Genomic DNA, 23,921 nt, shown 5'->3' on the forward strand with positions numbered 1-23,921 from the left:
TGCAATCTGGGGCTGTTTAGTGAAGAAGCACGTAATACCTCACTAGATCCTTAAAATAAGACTCTTACAGCAAAAGCCTGACTGACTTCAGTTCAGTCAGTATGTTAATGAAATAAGTAGTTGCCAAAGGTTTTTACCAGACCATTTTATGATACAGATACTGAATCATATGTGCAATAAGTAAAATGTGAATTTCCAAAATAAGTTGGACCCATCCTGTCCCCGTTAACCTTCCCAGTCAGTGGGGAATTGTGTCAGGGCTCTAAAACAGCGGCAAGATAAGGTACAGAGTTCCTGAAGCCTCAGTCCAGAAATGGAGAACATTCCAGGCCAGGGTGCTAACTAAACGGGAGATGACTTCAAAGCCTTCTTTCAGGGTAACAGCTGGGATTGTTGGCAAGGACTGCCCAGAGCTCACTTCCTTAAAACCAGCTGGAACATACAAACTGCCCTGTTCAGGTTCTCAGTCTTGTCAAAATGTGGTTTATGAAGTGACCTTTTCCTCTCTTATCTCCTGGAAAGCGTTACCAGTACTTCAGGGTGTCTGCAAGGGTTTCTTGGCAAACTTAATATCTAGCTAGGAGGTATGTTGCCTTGAGACCACTGATGGGGATATAATTTGTTAATTTTCTCCCACCTTCCTAAGATGTTAATTGCAGGCAGTCTGCATCCTCCAATAAAATTCTCACTGCAGAAATCAGATTTTTGTCACTTCCAGCTGTAACGAGACTTGCACGGCACATCTCTCCTACCCAGGTGACATCCAAAATATTTCAAAACACTTTCTACTCATTTAATATCTCTTCGCTCTGTCACCCCCTCCCCCCCCCACTCAGCTTCAACATAATTTTGTTCGCTATTCTCTTCCCCTTCCTCCCATCATCTCCTCCTCACACCTGACAAGCCCCACTGATCCAGGTTATGGCAACCATCTGTCCCAGGATTTCCAGGCTAGCCCCGATGTGGATTATGCCGTTAGGTTATCCCCACAAGGACATTGGTATTTGTCAGATCCCGTGTCTCTTTGACAGTTTGGAGAATATGCAAATGAGAAACACAGCCCTCAATTCTTTTTTTCTAGAAGATCCCCTCCTGAAAAGATACTACAAGTATAAACTGAGTTTGACAAACAGAGTCATTTAACACGCAGTAAAGGAAACTGAACCGCAAGTGAGTGGTTGCATGTGAAACACCTCAGCTCAGAACTTACACTGGGCTCTTTTCTAAGCAGGACCCCCGCATTATTTCTAGCAGACCCTCCTCTTTGAGGAAAAGCCCATCAACGCCCACAGACTTTTCCTTCTATTGTTGTCTTTGTCACTTCCATTCCTTGAAACATTTTGCCCTAATATATCAATCCATGTCTTTTTAACACAGGCCTCAGTCGTCTTCCTGGAAGGCATGCGAACGTGTTACCACTTTCTATTCATAAATGGCTCTTATTCATACACGGTTTACTACAACAGCTCCATTTACAAAAGTAAATACTAACATGATTTCTGTACTCGACAGCGTGAGAATGAACGGGATTATTAGCGGGCGTGCCGCCGTAAATTTAGATGAGGGCAGTATACAAATCAGTTACGATTACTTAATTAATATTCAACAGCAGCTCAGCCAATGGCCCGTTCTAGCCTGCAATTAGCATTTTGAGCTGCACGCCACTGACAAACTCCTTGTCACTCCGATGTGATTATAAAAGCATTGAGCTCAATTTGAAGACAGTGACTTGGTTCCTAATCCCTATATATCAGTATTTGGTTATTTTGTAATCCCGGGTTTTTCACAGGAGTCTAGAAATCGTGTCGTGATCCTGCTCTCGCCCCGGCCCCATCAGTCGTGCTGATGCTAAGGGCAGTGTTACTATAAGCCGAGGACCCTGGATGACAACAGGGTGACATCTCAAGCTTGCCAAAGGGATGCCCATTTTGACCCAGATTTCTAGAGACCTCCGAAACCCCCTCTCCTGTAAGCGGGTCTGGATTTCTGCCTTCGGAGGAGCCGTACGGAGTGGAACTCCTCACATTTCCAATATTCAATCTTCCCGGACTGGAGGTCGGCACTTAGCTTTTGAAAAGTATCAGTCACCTAAATTATTCCCAGCTTCCTGTTCGAGGGGCAGAAAGAGGTCTAAGTAAGAAAATTGTTAGGACACATCAGAGGTTATCTAAGCAGGTACCTGGGAAGACAGGAGCAGCAGAAAGGAAAGCCTTTCTGCGGAAGTTTGCTCTCACTGGGTGTTCTGCCTTAAGATGTGTCAGATTCCTGGAAAGAAATGAGAGGCGAGGAAGGGAGAGTCTAGAGGGTTCCTGCTTATCTTTGTAGTTTGCTGCGTTTTGTTTGAATAGGAAGCCTCTGTAACTTGAGTTTATTTATTAAGTTACAAAGCACAGCCAGAGTAGCTGGCTGTGTGTGTGTGTGTGTGTGTGTGTGTGTGTATTTCATTCGTCAAGAGAGCCAATTAAACACACCAGCCTGTCCTGTGCTGGCAGCATGTGTGTTTCGGTGGGGAGCTCTGGGAATTGGCATTGATGGCTTACTGATCTCGGTTGGTATCTACTGCATCCTGACTAGAAGATGTACTTTGACATGGGCTGTGCTTTCTCAAGAATAGAATTTTTTTTTTTTTTTTCGGTACGCGGGCCCCTCACTGTTGTGGCCTCTCCTGTTGCGGAGCACAGGCTCCGGACGCGCAGGCCCAGCGTCTATGGTTCACAGGCCCAGCCGCTCTGCGGCATGTGGGATCCTCCTGGACCGGGCCACGAACCCGTGTCCCCTGCATCGGCAGGCAGACCCTCAACCACTGCGCCACCAGGGAAGCCCAAGAGTAGAATTTTTGATTTTCGAAAAAGTCTCTCTTCAAAATATATGCCTTATTTGAAAGAATGCAAAGTTATTTTTAGAAATTTCAGTCCGAGACCCATTGTTCATGACTAAGCTTTAAGTGTCTGTGGGTTTTTAGAAGCCAGGCTGATGCATACGTGCCCATTCCTGCCACGAGGCCTTCAGACACCGGATGGGTCTGGACCACAGGTAGTGGGGTGTGGTCTTGAGACCAGGGAGCTGCTAGCCAGGATCCACTTCTGATCAACTACTGGAGAGGATCTGGTACATTATCCTTTTCACTTCTAGTCAAGCCTTTCTTAGAAATCTTAAACTATGAGCCCATGTTGGTTTTCTAAAAAGGGATGAAGGAAGGGAGAGTAATATAGAAAGCTTGTTTCCATTTTGCTACTTAGAACTTCCTGTGAGATACACATAGTTGACCATCTTTGGTCAAAAACCAGAAGCATTTGGCTTGTGTTCTGGGGCTGTGTCATGTGAAACATGCATACCGTTAAACGGTAGACTCTCATTCAAGGTGAGAGATGCTTAGTCTGTGAGAGCCATAGGAGAAGTGGGACACAGAGACTCACATCTCCCATTTCATTTTCATTCTGGCCCAGATTCCCCTCAAGTTGAACGGAGGAAAAGCATCTTCTGCAAACTGGGATGTCTTTTTCTTGCATCCATCTGGGAGCGTTCAGTGAACGTGCGATGGAACTCTATAGTGGTACTTGCTTCACGGGCCAGGGAGGGGGAGTTTAGAAAGCCATCTAACTCGGTGGTTTTCAAATTTGTGCAAGTGGCAGGACGCCTGGAATTCAGGACATCAGAACATCATGAACTGCTTGATAGTAAAGTTCGTATCGACAACTTCAGTTCCTTCATAGAAACTAAAATTTATTTTGCTGGCAGACAATAGAGCCGTAAAGCCACAAAGGTGGCTTAAAAGGTAGCTTTAGGAGGAAAAACTTTCATTTGAGAAATCTGAGTTTCTTCTGTGCTGAGACTTCTGTTCTGTACAGTGGCAGAACACTTGCCTCCAATTTGGAGAATTCCATCCTATTTCTGAGAAACTTATAACAGAAACAAAGCAGAAGACCTTTCACGTTTTTATTCAAGTATAGGCAATACAGTTTTTCTTTCTGTGTTTGAGATGAGTATGTTAACGTCCTTGAATTCTATTTTTTTTAACTTTTTTTTTTTTTTTTTTTGGGCTGCGCCATGAGGGATCTTAGTTCCCTGACCAGGGATCAAACCCATCCCCCGGCATTGGGAGCGCAGAGTCTTAACCACTGGACCACCAGGGACATCCCCATCCTTGAATTGTTAATACTGTTTCCTATCTCATAGGGGACCCTTTAAAATCTAGAGTCTTCTCTGGGCATTTTTAAGGTGTCTGCCATTCAAGATTGTTTTATTTTGTTAGGGCTTTCCTAGAGTGCTGGAGACTCTCGGGAACCGTTTTTCTGTATTTTAAAAGCTTCCCAAACCAAAGAGATACGTGCCTCTGGGTGATAACCAGTGCGTGATTGAAAGTTCAGTGGGGTGCGCGTGTGTGCGTGCATGGGTTGGTGGGGGTAGCTGACTGACGTCAGGACCCTCCAAAACTAAGGCGGACTTAAATTCCTAAATTGGGAAACTCAGAGTGTCAGGAAAACACATGCTCAAAGGTAGATGAAGCAAAGTAAAAGATAACTAATTTGGATCATTACTAAGCCAGTCAGGGCCAATTAAAAAAAAAAAAACAGATCTGTTCTCAGTTCCTTAAAGCACATATATAGGGGTAGGGGTGGGCAGAGAAAAAGAAAAGAAAGAAAGAAGGCGGCAAGCGGTGAAAACAGAATTTATGGTGGGAACCCACCGGACTGTAATTTGTAGTGAAACTTGAAAATGTATTTTTTTATTCCAAACATGATCTACTTTATAGTTTTCCCTTTTTAAGGTACTGGCATAAACAAATGCTCGCTGTGAAGAAATAATTTTAGAAAATGGCTCTTGATGATCCTAGAATCTTTTTCATTCAATGAGGGGTTTTAGAGTCAGTTCTTTGAAAGTGAATTAGACCTAGATAGAACTTTGAAATTGCATGCTCGGTGACATAGTCGGACATTTTCAGAAATTTTATCTCCATTTTCCTGAGCTCAGAATTAGAGACAAGACTGCCTCTTCGAACACTTCACAGTTGAGACATTTAGAGACATTAAAACTTCCATTTTCTTTTCCTCTTCTCCAAAATCACTGCCTTTACATTTTTATTCCTGGATACTGCTGGAGGTAAAACAAAACAAAACAAAACCAAAAAAACCCTCTCCTGAGATTTCTCTGAGGTGAGCAAGTTAAATAAAATGTCATGTGATAACGACTCTGAACCAGCCCCTTTTCTTAGATTTTAAACTCAAAGTGCAGCATGTGTACCCCCAGAGTGTTCATCTCCGTGTGGTCACTGGTAGTGAAAAGGTGACCACAGCTGAGCACCGTAGTCAGTCCCTCGCCCAAAGTAGATCCCCAGTCAATAGTTATTCAAGAAATAATAAGTGAAATATCTAACAATGTAGCGCATCCATGAAGTGGAAGAGACATTAACGTGAGATGTCAGTTCATACTTGTTATCAAGGAGATACGTATAAATATGACCTCATTTTGGTCTGCCTGTCTGTATTTGGGTGAGATTACATCAGTAGCCCCTGATGCATCTCCTTGCTCCGTTCTTGCTGCTCTGTACTCTGTTCACCACCAGGCAGCCAAAGTGAGCGCTTCAAAGGAGATGAGTCAGACCGTTCCAGTCCGCGGATTAAAGCCCTCCGTTGGCTTTCCGTCGCTCACAGATGCCAGTGAAGCTTGTGGCCTTCGGCCTGGCATGACCTGGCTCTTGCCCACCTCTCTGGGTCCACTTCTTGCCCTGCTCTTAAGTCTGGCGTCCGTTCAGTTCCTGCAGTGGATGAGCTTACTCTGTTCCAAGGCTCTTTTGTTTTGTTTTTTTGGCGGTACGCGGGCCTCTCACTGTTGTGGCCTCTCCCGTTGCGGAGCACAGGCTCCGTACGCTCAGGCTCAGTGGCCATGGCTCAAGGGCCCAGCCGCTCCGCAGCATGTGGGATCTTCCCGGACCGGTGCACGAACCCGTGTCGCCTGCATCGGCAGGCGGACTCCCAACCGCCGCGCCACCAGGGAAGGCCCCCAAGGCTCTTTTAACCGGCTCCTGGATCTGCCTAGAGTGGTCTTCCCCTATACCCTCCTACGACTGGTCCTCCCCAATCAGCTCTCAGCTCCCATGCCACGTCCTGGTGAGGTCCCTTCCTTCACCTCCCCGCATCAGTTATCACCACCTCATCCTGTTTTATTTTCTTCATAGCTCTTGACTATTTGAAATTATTTGTTTACTTGTTTGTTGTTGATTTCCCCAAGAGACTATAAACTGCCCTGAGGGCAGGGACCTCGTCTGTCTTGTTTATGTTCTGCTCCCAGCCCCTCACTGTCAGTGATCAAGGAACAGTCAATAAGTGAGGAAAAGTGTGGAAGGATGTACCCCACAATATTAATAGTGAAGATTACTAAGAGAAGGATGAGGGTAACTTTACCTGATTGTTTTTTCTTTTTGTTCATTTGTATTTATTTCCTAATTTTTCTGCAGAGATTGTGAATTACGTGTGCACACGATCCTTTCTAAATTACTCCAGTGTTTAGCCAGGCTTGAGGTGTTTTTAAGGCGTCCAGCCATAAGAATGCGTTATATGCATGCTTCTTGCTGTGTAGTGGGTGCTGAATAAATGTTTAGTGGGTCCACTGAAACCTTTATTCATTTGCCCCCAAGTTCTATAGTTGGGTGCCCACCCGAGTCCATGGGTGGGAGGAAAGCCCGCATGACCTGCATCAAGATGCAGATGTAGGGAGCTGTGTCTCCGGGTTTCTGACCTGCATCCCAGTGCTGTGCTCCTCCCTGGCAATCACAGAGGTCTTTTGCTCCAGGGAAAATCCATTATAAACAGCCACACATGGGGCACTAGCATGTGATGTGCTTCGGTACACACTGCTTTTTTCAAAGAGAATGTGGAGCCTCTCGCCTCACATGGAACTGAGAGTCTGGGTGAACTGTCTGCCTGTCTTCTGCCGGAAAAAGAACCCACGATGTCGTTTATCCTTTCCAAGTCACTTGACGTTAACAGTCCCTTGGCCGGTACTGATTCTTTTTACTAATGCTTTCTATCTTAGAAATTTAACAGGTAGAGTAATTGTGGTCTTAGAATAGTTATTTCTTTGTTGTTGTTGTGGGGTGTCTTTTTTTGCACTTTTTTCCTTCTTCACTTAGTTAAAGTCTGAGCCGGTAAATTGTGTGCCATTTGTTTCAGCGTCATATAGCACTAAGTACTTCAGTGGTCAGTATCTTAACAAAAGTAGATTTTCCTTAGCTATGACGCTGGCTGGTTAGGGTTCTAGCTAGTTTGTGAAGTCCGTATCCTGTGTGTTTTAACGCTAGTGTTATATTCTGGAAATCTGTGCAAATTTGCTGGGGCGTAGGGGGAAGAATCCAAGAAGAGAAAACTTGCTGATGAGCTTAGAAACAGAAAGAAGCTATTACCTCAGACAACAAAATCATGGTTTTTTCCCACATGGATTTGCATCATGTCACATTCAGTAGAAGATTCCGTTACTACCACAGCCCTAAAATACTTTGTACGTTGCATGTCCATGTAGCGTAAGTCAGACTGACTGTTCCTTCCAAATTTAGGTATAGGCAGCTAGACAGTGAGTGATGAAAACGTGTTCTATTATTTATGCTACAAATGCCAGGCAATTCATAGAAAAAAATCATTGTTCAGAGCACGGCGAGAGCAGTCCCATGAGATGTGCCCGGAGTGGGAGTGATTTATGTTCAGGACCCCCTAATGGTATAGGGAGCAGCTATCCAGACCTGTTCTAGAGCCATGCCCGGGTGTACAGTGGGTAGAGCCGCTTTCCATCCGAAAATAGGCACTGCTTAAAGGAACACACTTCACAGTGTGACACGCGATCGTTTCTGATTGTGCGTGGTTCTGATCGCTCCATGTAAAGCTGCGGGGGAATAATCCGTAGGACTTGGAGGCCTCCTCGCTTCCACCAAGATCTCCTGTGCTCTCTAGAGTCCCGTGATCTTTCAGATCCACCCCCCAACCCCCTTTTCTTTGGCTTCATAGCAACATGGTACACCCAACAGAATCATCCCTGGGACTTCTGATTAGATGATCGATGACAGTTCCGAAGAAAAGTTGACTTAATTCCAGTGGTGGGAATACGCCTCCCGAAAAAGCAAAGCTACAGTGGGTGTAAATGGGGCTTGGTGAGAGATGCCGGAGGAGTGGAATGAGTCCCAGGGACACCAAGCACCAGAAGGATGCCGCCTGCTTTGCTCAAAGACCCAGCAGTGGGGCCAGCTATTGTGAAGCCCCTCTGCCAGATGAACAGGGACCCTTCTCTGGTCACAATAGCCATTCACGCTGAGCAGCCTCATTAAATATTCAGCCTGTGCTTGGGGCAGCTCATTAGGGCCGCAATGAGCAGTGACGTGGCTGCAGGAAAGCCGAGGGCCTGCCGGCCGGCAGCAGTAAGCAGAAGCTGAGTGAGCTGCCGATGGCTTTTCTTTTCACTGCCTGTCCTGTGATGACCAGTGTTTGCTCCCTGCTTTGTCTCAAGTCCAGGTAAAAACAAAACCGAAGCCCCAACAAGCAGCTGACACTTGAAGCCTTCGGCTCTTTGTTTCCCATGCTGTCTGTCCAGGGCCTGGGAGTTTGAGGGCCTGCCCCCTGGAAGCCCTCTGACCCCCGTCGAGAGCTGTCTGGGGCTCCGAGGGCCTTCGCTGAGCGCTGACAATGTGCTGCTGTTGTGTGCTTGGGCTGTTTGATGACTGCGTTTGGGAGGGTCTGAGATGTGCTTTGAACTTGGCGCTAGGGGTTTAGCATAGCAAAGTCTTCCTCTGGAACAGGTTGAATTTGGGAATATTGTGGGCTAAGACTCGCAGTTTGTACAGCAGGTTTACACAGTCCGTGCCAACTTCTCATGTTTCTGAGTGGTTCACTACGAAGTTTTTTCCCTTTTAACTCTGAGGATGGGTATGGTATAATAAAAAAATGGGTATTCTTCAGCTATTTGGGGTTCTTCCAATGGGCTGGATATTGTCCTTCTTGTATCTTGTTACTTTCCCATGGGCCTGCACTCAGTGCTGGGTGAAATTTAAAGCTGGGAGAATCTGAAAGAATTGAGAGATGGTGAACTCAGACAAAGTGTATTTCTCTTCTCTCACTGTTTGCATGTTTTTCTGTTTCCTGTACAGAAAATGTTTTCAGACAGCTCATTTCTATGTGGAAGATAGCAGTTCACCTCGGGTGGTCCCCAATGAAAGTATTCCTATCATTCCTATTCCGGGTAAGTAAGACACAACTCCTATTTCCAGTGGGCTAATTGTTTTTCTCTTTTGTTCTCAGTGTTATGTGACAGCCATGACAAAATATTATTTTTATAACCTTTGCAAGCTTGCCCAGTCTACGAGAGCCTTAACTAAGGGTAATTTAATGAAATCTATACTCCTTTACATATCTGCCATGTAATGAAATCATCTTTCAGGGGAACAAATAACTATGAGTTCATACAGTGTAGATTCACAAGAGGGAACGGAAGAAACAGTAGAAAAAAGGGGAAAACGTACTTAATGTATTTACAATCTACTTGGACTAAATTTTGTCCTGATAGGTAATTTGTGCTTGCTTTTTTTAAAAAGAATCACAATTTGAAATACTGGGTGGGTTTTTTTTTGTTTTTTTTTTTTAAGATTTCTACTAAGATTCCTTACTCTGAAGATATTGATTACCTTAGTGTCGGAAGTTTGGGTTCTTAGGCTGTTTGTGTGGAGATCTAGGGAGATGTTGTTGATCTGGTGTCTGTTTCATTTGTCCTTGGTACAAACAGGAAACACTCAGTTACTGTTAGGGATATAGGGATTGGTGGAGGACACTAGTAATTCCTAACAAATGCCGTAGACGTTAGAAGTTCAGCAGCGGGTTTGCTGTGATAGATGGCATGAGGGATTTGAAGATGTCTCCCACTATTTTTATTTTGCGTCCCCTTCCATTTTGCCAGGATTGAACTCTCTTCCTCTGGCTTGCATTCTGTACTTGTAAATACCTCTCTTCAGATATCTTATACATTCATCCTCTTGGCATTATTCTTTTGTAAGCAGAGGCACTACTTTTATTAAGTGCCACCTCCCACATACCCGCACAGCCCACTTGTCTGCCTCATTCTCCAGAATGGTTTTCTTCATCATCTAATATACCATGTATTTTACTTGTTTGTTTATGGTCTCCCCCCACACTACAATGAGAGCTTCCTAAAGGCAGGTGGATGTCTCCTTAGTGCTAGAATAATACTGGCATGTAGTAGGCATTCTCAGACTCTCTGAATGAATGAAAGAATGAATGAATGATAAATACCAGCAAATCTTCCTTAGGGTTCTTAAAAGATCATAGCTGTGAAGCTCAGAGGTGCAGCCCTTCTCTGAGTGCCCAGAAGGAATGCTGCTGTTGTTTCCTCATCTTCTCTCGGTGCAGTTATGGTTGGGGACTTACTTGGCCCATTATGTCTCTATGTGTTAAGTCATTAGATATTGCTGGAATTGGCCATGTTCTCTCCCTTCTGGTCAGCTTCTCTCACTAAAAGTCTGCCACACAGAAGAGAGCGATAGCAGAAAAGTGTCTGGGTAAGTACCCTACTGGATCATTTTGTGGCCGCTGAATGATTCCCATACAGATGGGATAGGTTTTGTGTTACGTTCATTCTTCTCTACTGACCCTTGACCTTTATTGTTGGTGGAGGAGATTGCACTCTTGCCTTTGAGAGGTGGCAGACAGGAATCAGCCCGCCATCCTCAGGGAATAAGTTTTGTTGAATCTGCCAGATTTGCACAGCAGCTGTGCATAATCATTTTCCTCTTGCATCACCTAGAGTATCTGTTGCCCTCTGGAAAATGCCTGGGAGACTCTCTCCTCTGAATTGATTCAGCTGACAAACACAGCTGTTGGGTAGCTGGGCAATTGAAATCCATTTTCAAAGGTTAAATGCTGAGATACTTCTTGGGCTGTCTTTCAGTTTTTAGTTTCTTTTCCCCCTGGATGGGGAATCAGAACACCAAGGATTTTGCCCTGCCTTCGCCATGAAACCTTTGGTCAGTGCCTTGACCTCTCTGAGCCTTAGTTTCCAGAATCTGCAAAGTGAGCAGGATATCTGCCCTACTTGTAAACAACGCGGTGTTAAAGATCAAATAAGGGGCTTCCCTGGTGGCGCAGTGGTTAAGAATCCGTCTGCCAATGCAGGGGGCACGGGTTCGAGCCCTGGTCTGAGAAGATCACACAGGCGGCGGAGCAACTAAGCCCGTGCACCACAACTACTGAGCCTGTGCTCTACAGCCTGCGAGCCACAGCTACTGAGCCCGCGTGCCACAACTGCTGAAGCCCGCGCGCGTAGAGCCCATGCTCCGCAACAAGAGAAACACCGCAATGAGAAGCCTGCAGGCAGCAATGAAGACCCAGAGCAGCCAAAAATAAATTAATTAATTAATTTTTAAAAAAAGATCAAATAAGATGGTATGTGTCAAAACACTTTGGAAAGCTTAAAGGAAGCCAGAAGCGTCAGCTGTGGAAGCTTTCCTTCCCAAATCATGATATCGCTCAACCCGGCAGCCATGGAGAGCAAGCATTTGCACGGTCCCCAGGTTAAGACTGTCCCAAACACTGATCCACATCTACTGGGGCAGCCGACCTCGCCATGCTCTTGGGCTTGGACTTTAGGACTTCAGTTCCCCAGAATCCTCAGAAAATGCCATCAATCGTGCCTGCCTTGCCACACCTCTGAGTAGCTGTCTTGGACCAGAAATGCTTTTGAATGTTCTCTGCTTCATTTCCCAGCAGGCTGGTTAATCACCAAGTTATTAAATACTCACAGCCCAAAGACATTTCTTTCAATGTGAGTTTCTCCTGATCCTTACTCACTGGCGGTAGAAGTACATGGAAGGAAAAATGTCTTCAGATTCACCATTGACCGAGAAATCCATTGTATCCAGTTGGGTCTCCCTTGGCACTAAGTAGGTGCATCCTTGATGAGTTGTAACACGTTTGTGACAATGAATTACTTTAAATGCTGTAATGCAGTGTGGCGTGAAAGGACTTACCTGCCGAAACCAAAAGTGAGACTGCTCTTTCACTGTTTTCTCAGGTTTTTATAGCCAGCAACAGCCTTCACTAGGGGCATGCCTCGACAGAAAACTTATTTCACCCTTAACTGGGAAGAAGTTACCCTACATGACCTTCCTTTAAAAATCTTTCAACTTGATCACAATCTCTTATTTTTCTTAAACAAAAGTACATAGCCCTATTTAATAGTTAAATTTGTAAAGTAGTTTGTAATTTTACTTTAACAATCCATGATTGTATTTATTCTTAAGGTTTCTTCCAGTTATTACAGTGTAACTATGTCTTGCATAGGAAAAATCAATATAAGGAAAACACGATTTTTTTTGAAATCACACGTTTTTTTCACTCTATTAAAGGTCTCAGCACAATTTTTCTTTCTTGGAGACCTCCTTGGGATCATTTAAAATGATTTACCTTAAGAATCATCGAATTGTTTTTGTGTCTTAAAAATAGTAGGATATTTATAGAGCTTACATGGAATACTTATTCTGCCCACTGGATCTCACTTATATTTTATCTTTGTTCAAAACCTAATAAGAAAGACTACTGAGCCCTAGATGTATCAACTTATCACTTGAACCCCTCATTTGCTATGACTGATTTTTTAAAAAAGGTATTTCCAGACAACGACCAGTAAACTGAACCATTATATAGATTTAAAATGTGGGCAACAGGGTGAGGCTGAAAATTCAGGTACTGAACTGTTGCAAAATAGAGTTCCTAGGTCATCATTGTAAAATGTGTAATATACTCTGATCCTAGAACTTATTTTACACTTAACCTTTTTCAGAAAACATCATCATCGTCATCTAATACTTATTGAGCATTTATTGATTTAAACTACGTGCTTCATTTTTCACTACAACCTTAGGGAAACAGGTGCAATCAGTATCCCCATTTCACAGATGAAGAAACTGAGGCTCAGAGACATCATTTAATTTCCCTGAGGTTACGTGGACAAATGGTGGAGCTAGCATTGGAATCTTTGTGTGACTTCAAAGTCCAGATGCTTAGAAATGTCTCTGCCACCTCTTGGCGTGCTGCTCTGACAGTCCTGATCTCTCAAGACCTCAGCCTCCTCATTTGGATTTTGCTTCATTAAATCAAGACATTTTCAAATACGTGTGAACTGTTGTCTTAAATTGTTTCTGAGTTGTTGTTCTTTATCATTTTCTTCTTCTTTCACTAGCACTGACCACTTGTTTTTCCATTAAATTCTCTTTCATCCTCCATGAGAGAGTTTCATCATTCTTCTGTTGAAGTTTCCTCCATAGCAAGAATAAAATCTCTCCTCTTACCTTTGTTTCCTAGTCATTTAGTCTCTTCTTTCCTAAGAAAAAGACTCCTCCCCCACCCCACCACCAATATCTCCATTCCCTATGCAAAAGTAGGTCTGTGTGATTTAAATGCCTTGAGGAGCAACTCACAAACATGTTGAATGTTGAATAAATTTAGACACTAAATCACCAACTTTTGAATGATTCTTCTGAGGTTTAAATTCACAAATAAACAGCCCTGGTCTTGAAATCCCAAAGCATAAGTGAAGTCAATGAGTTACACTGACTTTTAAAAAGTATTATAAAACAAACGGAACGTTAAGGAAAGCTTTGCTAATAACCTTTGCTAACCTTTCGATACTTGTCTCTTGGAGACCGCAGTCTATAGGAATTTTTGAGGAATTTTGAGTTATCAGTTTTACTAACTCTAACTGAAATTTAGGAATTTCGAATCTTCAGGGTGTTCTGGTTTAACTGGCAAAGACAGTGGTGTGAGAATTAAGACATTTTTTTTTCCTGGTCTCACCTACATCTCTGTAAAATGTGGAAATTGTAAAGCCAGTGTGGTGGCTAAGGTTAGTTATCCCGCCACATGAGAAGGAACTCCACACGCAAAAGTATTATTCTCCAACAGGAAAGAGGTGCTTTTGAGGTTAAGTTCCAATCACTAGAGAGGTGACATCAATTCTTTTATTAGGAAGTGTTTAAATTGTGGTACCTGCTCCATGTATGATGCATGAGAAAAGCGGGGGATTTTCTTCCAGTTAAGTTAAATTGTGACTTCTTCAGGAGAATGAAAGGAGAGACTTCAGGCTTTCACTAATATACTAGTGAAAATATTTTTCACTAATGGGTTTTCAAAATCAAATGTTCCATGCTTACTGGTCTCCCATGGTTACTGTGGGAGGATAAAGAGTAATTGAACGTAATAACCTAGCTATCAGCCCCCTTCTAGCGTTCTGTCTTCTAAGATATTGAAGTAGTCACAAATTTCTGTCCTTTAAGATCCATATTATTCTTAGCATCTACAAGTATTTTACAAGATCTAGTGTTTCCCACTTTGGGATATTCTTTTGAAACAATGAGCTTGAATAAGATTTTTGCTGTAGTTATGAATGAAGCCTTACATACAATATATCATCTACAAATTATATTCACCGTATTATACCGCTTATTCTTTTAGATTTTTGTTATGTATAGCTTTTTAAAGCCAGAACTCAGGTCATGAAATTAGCCCATTCATAGAGCCTGTTGAAAGGGCTTTTCCAAATGTGCATGTTGTCAAACACAAATGTCCTTATAAATGCTTTTTTTCTGGATATTAGAAAATCTAACTTTCTAATAAGAGCATTACAAAACAAAATGTTGCTGCTAACCAGTAGCTTAGAAATCCAGAAATGATTCATGCCTTTCCCGCAGTTAAAATACATATTAATAATTTGAAGGTCACTGGCTTCAGCAGGGTGCCAGCACATAAAGGGGTTTTAAACATGCAGTTTAAAACCCTTGGGATTAAACCAACCTTGTTGGCATATTTTATTTACACAGAGATTATCTCCAAAGGAGATTCATTGGTCTTTTGACTATAATGAAGCCCTTTCTTTATTGACTTCATTGTGTCATAAATGAAAAGAGATTTCTTTTTATGGCAGGAAATAAAATGTTCCCATCTCCACAACACTCCTTGCATCCTAAGAGTCTGATTTAGACAAAAATCTATTGGTTGTGTCCTAAGTCAGGAACTAAAAATCTTGATAATCTTCTTTTATTTCCTGTTTGCTTTATCTTCCTAAGGTGACGCAGGTATGGCCAAGCACAGAGAGAGGCCTGAACTTGGCCTCTGAGAGGCTGAGGGGGCAGATAAGAAGGGGACCGAGTTCCGAATATTGAGGTCTGCCCACTACGGGGGTGGTTAGCAGTCCCTGGTAACAGCCCAGTTGCGGGGCGTGGGGTTGGAGAGAGGTCTGAGCACGACTGACTGGACCCGAGTACTGTGCTTTATAGGTTCTCCCTTCCCTCAGATAGATTTGGTTGGGATTTGGAATAGGGTTGAAGGAACTGATAAGGGTTAAATGAACTTTATGGAGATTGGCCTAAGTGACTTAAGGCCCTCCAGAATCTTAATGGTAATTTTATATGTACCCACAGCCCGCCAGAGTGACAAGCAAGCAGCGGTATTTTCTTAAACAGTCCTTAAGCCAATCAACCCCACAGCTAGGCATCTTGGCAGGGAGGTATATCCTATGACACTTTATTTACCTGGCATCATCAAGGTGACCAGAATATCAGTGTGAATTTTCCAGGTAACCGAAGTTTACCCTTAAAGCCAAAGCAGTTCGTTTCAGCCCTTTTTTGTTGTGGTTGGAGAGCTTCTTTAAAATGTATTCTATGGTTCTCTGCCCTCTCTAACCCTGTATGTTCCATTTAAGATCTAGAGAGGTCATGTAAGGTGGAAGAAGCCCGCTTTGGAGTCAGCCTGGCCCCGTCACTTCTTGATGACAGCAGACCTCGGCCAAGTTCTTTGGTTGTCTTAGCCACATTTTCTACATCCGTAAAATAGGGGTCATGACAGCCCCTAGATCATAGGATCATGCATGTAAAGCGATTAGCACCTAACAGTAAATCATAGCTTTGTGCATTTACTAAATGCCAAGCACTCTTGTAAGTCCTTATGTTATCTAGTTTACTGTGCATAACGCTCTATGAGTTAGGTGCTTATGATTTCCATTTAGAGACGAGGAAGGGGAATCACAGAGAGGTGAGGTCACACCACCGGGCAGACCGGCTCTGGCTTTTGGCACTTACTCCACTGCCTCTGGATGGCTGATACACAGGAAGCATTCCGTCAATGGTGGCAGATAAGAGTAACAACTACACGATTTGACTGAGTTGCAGGCTAAAGACCCTACCACCAAGCCGTGTACTGGGCTGGGCCCTCTGCAGTGCCTCCCTGTGGTGGATGTTCAGGGATGCTTGGGTGCTGATTTTTTCTTTCAAATTTCAAACCAAAAATTGCTACGTTTTCCCCTTTTGGTTTATTTAATCTCTTGTTCCTTAAGATTAAGAGAAAGCAACTTTGGCATGGGTGATTCCCCTCTAATGGCTCTGAGGATGTAAATACAACAGAGACATAACCACAGATTTGGGAAGCAACATTTATTTTATTTTTTTTTTTTACTTGAAGCATAGGTGATTTGCAGTGTTGTGTTAGTTTCTGGTGTACAGCAAAGTGATTCAGATATATATATATATATATATATATATGTGTATATTCTTTTATACATATATATATATTCATTCTTTTTCTCATTCTTTTCCATTATGGTTTATTACAGGATATTGAATATAGTTCCCTGTGCTCTACAGTAGGACCTTGTTGTTTATCTGTTTTATATATATTAGCTTGATATATATATATATATATATATCTGTTTTATATATATTTTATATGTATTAGCTTGTATCTACTAATCCCAAAGTCCTAATTTATCTCTCCCCCACCCCTTTCCCCCTTTGGTAACCATACCTTTGTTTTCTATGTCTGTGAGTCTGTTTCTGTTTTGGAAATAAGTTCATTTGTGTCATATTTTAGATTCCACATACAAGTGATATCGTATGGTATTTGTCTTTCTCTTTCTGACTTACTTAGTGTGATAATCTCTAGGTCCATCCATGTTGCTGCAAATGGCAAAATTTCATTATTTTTATGGCTGAGTGGTACTCCATTGTGTGCGGATAAATAGATGATAGAACATATCTTCTTCATGCATTCTTCTGTCGATGGACATTTAGGCTGTAGAAGCAACTTTTCTTCATGTTCACATACATTTTTCTTTATTTCCTGCAGTTTTGCATTTGAGGTCAACATTGACCAGCTCTTTTTTTCCTCCTTGGAATCTCTCACCTTCTTACTTTCTTCTCAGTAGACGTTCACCCTCTTCTAATGCTCTGCTTTTGATGGGAACAAACCAGAGACTAATTTCAGGCCTCATCAGAAGTAGTACATGAGGATGCTCTGTTGTGGATTGACCAAAATAAAAGACCTCTGAAACGCCAAATTTAATTCCAACCACAAAAGGCTAAAATCTTGGAACAAAGTATAAATGATATTATTTAATAACAACAGCCTAGTTTTCTGGAGCCTCAACTGACTATATCAAATATTTTATAATGGTGTGATTTAGTGGGAATAGTACTTATCCCATTTTTGCCTAATTTAAACCTTTGGTATCTGAAAGCTCTATATGTAAAAATATTGGCACAGAATTCCACAGTAACATTTTACCAGATTAACCGAGATACTCTAATTCCTTGCTTTTCCTTGAAACTGTGCTCTGAGAATGAAGGCAGTGTGTCCCAGTGCATGGGAGCACAGGCTTTGGGCTTAATACACCCAATTCAAATCTCAGCTCTGCCACTTAGTAATTGTGTCACTTCAGACAAGTTGCCTCAGTCTCCTTACATGTAACATGAAGACGATGACATCCTCTTTACCTAGTTCTTGTGAAGGTAAGTGTATGAAAAGCATTGAGCACAGTCCCTGGCAATCAGTAAGGTCTCTCTTCACATTTGTATCGGCTCTATCGTTAGACCATTTCACGAGAGCATGATAATCCAACCTCTAACCTGTAGTCAGTGAAAACGCCTCTACTTTGATTCCAGCTCATCTTTTGCTTTTCTTTATGTTTCTCCCCCATCACCCCTGTGTCAGCAACATTTATATTCACCTAAGGCATCAAATCCATCCCTTTGATGGCACTCATCCTCACTGTGTCATGACACACGGTTCTTGCTCTTCCTTTCTTATGTTCATTATAACAAATGTTGCCCTTGGGCAGACACCATCTCCCTGATATCTGGCTAAGTCCTAGGTGCTCAGTAAATGCCTCTTCCAGTGGTTTCCCGTTCACTGTGACCCAGACAACAGCTGTTCTCTCCCAGTCGGAGCACTCTTTGCCTTGTCTCTGTGGCCAGCTTCCACTGCCGTACTCCAGGCTTCAGTTAATCTTTCTGAGCTTGTGTTCCCAACTATAAGATGAGTATGAAAATAGTACCTATCTCTTAGGGCTTTGGGGAGGAATGAGTACATGTTAATACGTGTAAAGGGCACAGAAGGCGCCTGGTCCATAGTTAGTGCTACTAATAGTTGCTACGTTTGTTAACTGAAACTCAGATGTATAGGTGGAAATAACATTTTACAGATGGATATCTTCTTATAACACAGGATCTCTCTGGATAAAAATAGAACAGATCAGGTCTATGATGCTGTCCTGATTGCTTGGCCTTCTGCTACTTAATTTTATAATTATCTGGCTCATGTTGAGAGAAATTTAATAGAAAAACGATATAAGAGGAAAACTATTAGGGCTTCTAATTAGCTGTAGCCTTATATTCATCTTAATATTGAGGAAAAAAAGATTTACCGACCCTCAGTTTCATTTATCTTGACTGAAAGACAAATAGTGTGTTATCTGGGCTGCTGATGGTGGTCACTAAAGCGTGTGTGTGTGTGTGTGTGTGTGTGTGTGTGTCTGCCTGTCTGGTAGTTTTACGATGTTACTGGTGGTGCCTGGAAACCCAGAGGAGTATGATTAGACTTCTTTGGATAAAGGATCAAATTGGAGGCTAGTGAGCCGGTGATTTCCATGTACGATTATCATGCTAAGCTCTGCTGGGTTTTGCTGCATCTAGCCGTGGAGGGAGCAGAGCAGCTGATTTCTGGGCATGTGTGGCGTTAGCTTGGATAGCACGGTTGAGCACTTTGCAGGAAAAAATAATAAATTGTTAACCTGAAAGCTTTTTTTTAGCGACTTGAGCTGGGCTATGCCCTTTAAAACACCGTGGTATGTACCTTGCAGAGTAAAGCGCCTCTAAAGCTGATGTGTTTTTTCTTATTTTGAACTAGAGTCCATGTGCTTAATCATGGCACCATAAGTTTATTGGGAATCTCCAGTTAGTTCTAAACTATCACTATGGAATAAATATTGCCCTCAGCCTATTATACTATTAACCCCACGTCACTCTACTCTTGGAAACAGCATTGTGTCTTCCATTTCAAAATAAACAGGAGAAAAGTGTTGCCTGCAGTCTGTAGGCTGGAGTGTTTGTGGGGCTAGGTTGTGACCCATCTTATGTATGCTGCCTCTTGTCTAAAGATGAGTTTATTCTTGGGTTAATCTTTTAGAGATGCTGCAATTTTGTCCACATTAGTCCTTCTCTCAACTTAAGGTCTTTTCTTTGCCACTTGATCATTATTGTAGAATTTGCTTACTTCTAAACATTTTAAGTGAAGTGATCAGATAATTTGGGAAATTTTTCTTGAACTGTGCATTCTGCTAAATATTCTGGGGAAACATTTTGGCTCGGCTTACTTTGTTAATGCTGGTTACATCATTATGGGAGCTATAGATTTCTTGGGCGTGCAAAATGATTGCATATTCATGAACATCTTCAATCCTGAAATATTTGTAAATAACTTGGCAATTTTTTTCATAAGGTGGCCTATTAAAATGATTAGGTCTTTAATTGTTCACACAGAAAGACTCTGTACGTACAGAGCACCCCCTATTTGATAAGTAACATTCCTCTGCTAAGCAGTTTGGATTATGAACGTTTATAAGTCACCTTAAACAAAGTAGATGAGAGAGGCTTTTTTCCGCTTTAGAATGATGCAAGTTTGAAAATGTCAATAGATGCAAAAAGCCACCCTAGAGCTTTGCTCTCTCGAAAGAAAGTAGAGAAGGAATGACATAGTCAATGTTAACTGTCACCAGATGAAGAGAAATCAGATTGTCAGGCCTGGATCTATAACATTCTTGCCAAAGTAGGACCTCATTTACACATACAGATCTTCATACCCTTTGCTAAGAAAAGCATCTGTGGCAGTTTAGATGTTTGTGCGTTTGCCAAAGATCTTTCACTCTGAATAAAGTAAATGTCATGTCTGTTGTTTATCTCAAATTCAGCAGAGTATTTTTAAAAGGAAATATTTGCGGGGGAGGGGCGAGGGAAGGAGGGAAGGAGGAGGTTGGGGAGCTCCAGTTAGCGGGGTGTGGCTGTTTTCCGGCAGTAGTCAAGTAGCAGAGTGGATCTGGGTAAATCGGCTTAAAACACACTTGGGGCTCAGGAACTGAAAATGCCCTTTTGAAGTGACAACACTACAAATAAATTGCAATGTGGAGTCTTCCTGAATCTACACCTAGTCTGTCAACACCAAAAAAAAAATCCAGTTAATTCCATCAAACTGGTTATTTGGCATTGTGTAGACACAGCTGTCTTGAACGAAAATTGTGAACACTTAAACATAGATGGCATTGTACCCGAAGCCCACTGGTACAGTGGCACCTGTCTGTAATTGTGTAAAAAGATTGCTTAGACTTCAGAGATCAGACAGAGGACTTAGTTGTTCCAACTTCAAGTTGGACCCCACTGAATAGCAAGGTTTTGAAAAACGTAGGGTGTGGTAACATTTCTTAACAAATAAGTACCCTTGGTAAGCTCAGAATTTTAGTTAAGAGTATGATGTGGTGAGTTAACTACATAAGTTGCCTGGAACATAAAGAATAAAGGTAATAGTTTAAGACCATTTTTAAAACCCTATGTAGCCTAGCATTTAGGCATTCAGAATCATAATGAGACCCTAATGTCAAGTAAATCCAGAGGCTTTTCTTGAAGACATCTATTTCAGGTGATACAATTACATCACTCTTTGCAAAAATCAAATATCTGTCTTCAGTAATCCCTTATCAGTGTTATTTGTTTATGGAAGTATTCTTTGTGACTCTGAATATTGTTTTATTCCCACAGATGACATGGAAGCCATTCCTGTCAAACAGTTTGTTAAACACATTGGTGAGCTCTATTCTAATAACCAGCATGGGTTCTCTGAGGATTTTGAGGTATGTTTCAAAACCGGAAATTTCTTTCCTGAAAGCTAACTCTCATTTTACAGGGATTTTTGTAAGCTTGAAGTGAATGTGTTTCAACCATAACAGAAGCGGTCACTGAGGAAAGTGGGGACTTGATTGTCTTTTTTTCTTTTCCTTACACTTAGAGTTTTAACAGGCCCTCTTTTCCCAGTGAAAATGAGGTGAAAGGGAGTTGCTTGTGCACTTCTGTGAAGGAACAGACTTAGTGGCAGGAAAGAGGCAACCTCAGATTCTCTCTTCATCTGCATTCTAACTGGGACAGCAGTCATCCTGCAAAGGACAGGGCTTCTCATTCCGTGTGTCACTTCTGGGATGTACAAGGTACAGCAGAGACAGCAGATTTGAGGTCTGAGGGATCTGAAGCTGGCTCCACCAGGAGTGACCTTTATTATCCTTGAGCCAGTCATTTCATTTCTGATCCCCAGTTCCCTCATTTTTAAAAATGGCACCGATGTCACCTCCAACCCCAACGATTTTGGAAAAAAACCGAATGATTAACGTCCTGGAAAGTGCTGGGTTAACTGTTAAGCCCATGCAAAGGTCGATGGCTGTTTTCGTGATTATTAATCCTTGGAGAGGAGACGTGGGTGAACGCAGCCTTCTGATTTTAAGAACCGGGATGGAGGAAACAAGGTAGAGAGCAGCGCGCACTACCCTGCCAGCTCTGGGTTCCGTGCCAGCTCCGCAATGACAGGGTGTCAATGAGGAGCTATTAAACAGACTGCCCTTTTCTTCACTGAGGCGCTTCACTAAGGCACATCTCTGGCAGCAAGAGTTGTGCCGAGGAGGCCAAGTTTTCATGGCAGCTCAGCTGTCTTCTAGCTTTGTGGGTAAGTCGATTCCTTTCTGTCTCGTTTCTGCTTTCAAATGGAAATGACAATGATGGCGCTAACCTGCCCACCTCTTTTCACGAAATTGGTTCTGGGGATCACACGGAATAATGGAAGGTAAGCCCTTTGAGATCGCCCAGGAGCCCTACAGCTGGGAGGTGCAGTTATTTCGCATGGAGAAGGAGAGACAAAAAGAGGACCAGAAGCCCCTGTCTCTGTGCAAATTTGGAGTCCCCAAAGGCCATCCTAAAGGCAGTTATACTGACAGCTTGTTTTAAATTAAGTCCTTCTCCTAGCTTTTTTGTTTTCGTTTTATTTCTTGAGCAGAAGCAAAGCAACGGTGGTAGAGAGGAGGACCCCTCTGATTTATTCTGCAGTCATGTGTTTCATGGAACAAACAAAAACACGTCAAGTGTTTAACGTGGCTCTTAGATGCTGCCCCAGAAAAGGTGCCTGTCCAAGTACAAAGCACATGAGGACAGCACATGTGTGTGGTGTTCAAGTGATTTAGTTCAATTGACTGTTGGCTGGATGACTGAGCAAGAATATTGAGGCATTTAACAATGTTGATGGTATTCGGGACAAACATCCATCCTCTAGAGACGAGAATTTGATCAGGATGATCAAATGCAGCTCCAGTTTCTCAATTATTTATGATTTGAGACCCCAGTGCTATTCATCACAGCTGGTTTTGACACCATTTAATTATTCAAAATAATCAGCTACACCTCTGTAAACTTGATCTGACTCAAAATGGGCTTCGCTGCATCAAAATCACGCCTGTTAACAAATCCTGGGCATCTGCACCCTATTTCTATCCTAAAAAGAAAACTGTGGCTAGAAGCTTTTGTCGCCTGTATCGAACTCTCTAGCTTAAGTATTATTCTGGTAGTTTCAGGATTGGAACAGGGAGGGCGGGGAGGAGGGAGGCTTTGTTCTACTCTCGTTATTTCACAGTCTGTCCTGGTTTGAAAGGTTTCACATCGGGGCTATTCAGACTAGGAAGTGCATCCTTTCTCCTTCAAAGGATAGTAAGACAGCCATGTAAAGGGGGAAGCGAGACATAGAAAAGCTCACTAACATACTGTCATCATCTAATTTAGGGGGAATCTGAAGTATTTTAAAACAGTAGTGGTACTCCTTTTGGGTAGCTCTGCTAGAAAGGAAAATGGTAACAGGCTCTGTAAGAAGCGATCAAGGCTGTTTTTATAAACAAGAGATAGTAATAGGCTGTAAAAAGGAGGTCAGGATGAGAGATTTTGTGTAATTCAACAACAAGAAAACAAAGCCCTCATATTAAGAGAGTGGTAACCTCAACCTCAGACTTCTTTTCTGTGGAGTAACGACGGCCGGCGTCTACTTGGCACGGTTGCCTGGGTTATCTCGCCCGTCCCTCAGAAGTACCCCATGAGGTGCGGCGCTATTTTATTGTCCCTATTTTACCGATGAGGAAAGTCACCCATGAGAAAACCGAGGCACTGGGTGATTCAGTTAGGAAGCGGCAGCAGTAGGGTTTAAGACCAAGGCTTTCTGACTCAAGCCCACATGTTTAACCTGGATGCCCTCCAGACCCTCCTGGAAGTAGTGGCCTGTAATGAGCTGAAGTCAAAGGAGAGATAACCAGGATTATCAGTGATTGTCTAAAACTGGTCATGCAGCTGATGGGCCAGTGAGTTCCTTGGCAAAAAAAGTGGGGGGGCGGAGCAGTCAAAATAAGGAGCCTCTCGCCCCCCCCCGCCCCCCGCACCCAAGAGTACTGGGAGCCCAGTACATGATCTTTATGGGCCAGAGCCTTCCCAGAGGGCTGAGAATCTGACTTATAAAACTCTTATATAACCTCTGAATAGA

At 42.6% G+C, this 23,921-nt stretch overlaps 1 protein-coding gene across 2 annotated transcripts in view; it reads left to right on the forward strand.

The window, feature by feature from the left end:
• The window catches only part of PTPRG (protein tyrosine phosphatase receptor type G), a 731,350-nt gene that overhangs the window by 661,704 nt on the left and 45,725 nt on the right, over nt 1-23,921 (forward strand). For both annotated transcript variants that reach the window (XM_022572681.2, XM_022572679.2), the window contains 2 exons: nt 9,128-9,219; nt 21,122-21,213. In XM_022572681.2, the coding sequence (XP_022428389.1) occupies nt 9,128-9,219; nt 21,122-21,213 (184 nt within the window). The remainder of the gene's footprint in view (nt 1-9,127; nt 9,220-21,121; nt 21,214-23,921) is intronic.

The sequence above is a fragment of the Delphinapterus leucas genome, chromosome 10, assembly GCF_059928025.1.
Source record: "Delphinapterus leucas isolate spDelLeu-1000000601 "Yukka" chromosome 10, BTC_Dleu_Yukka2, whole genome shotgun sequence".
NCBI classification, from domain to species: Eukaryota; Metazoa; Chordata; class Mammalia; order Artiodactyla; family Monodontidae; genus Delphinapterus; species Delphinapterus leucas.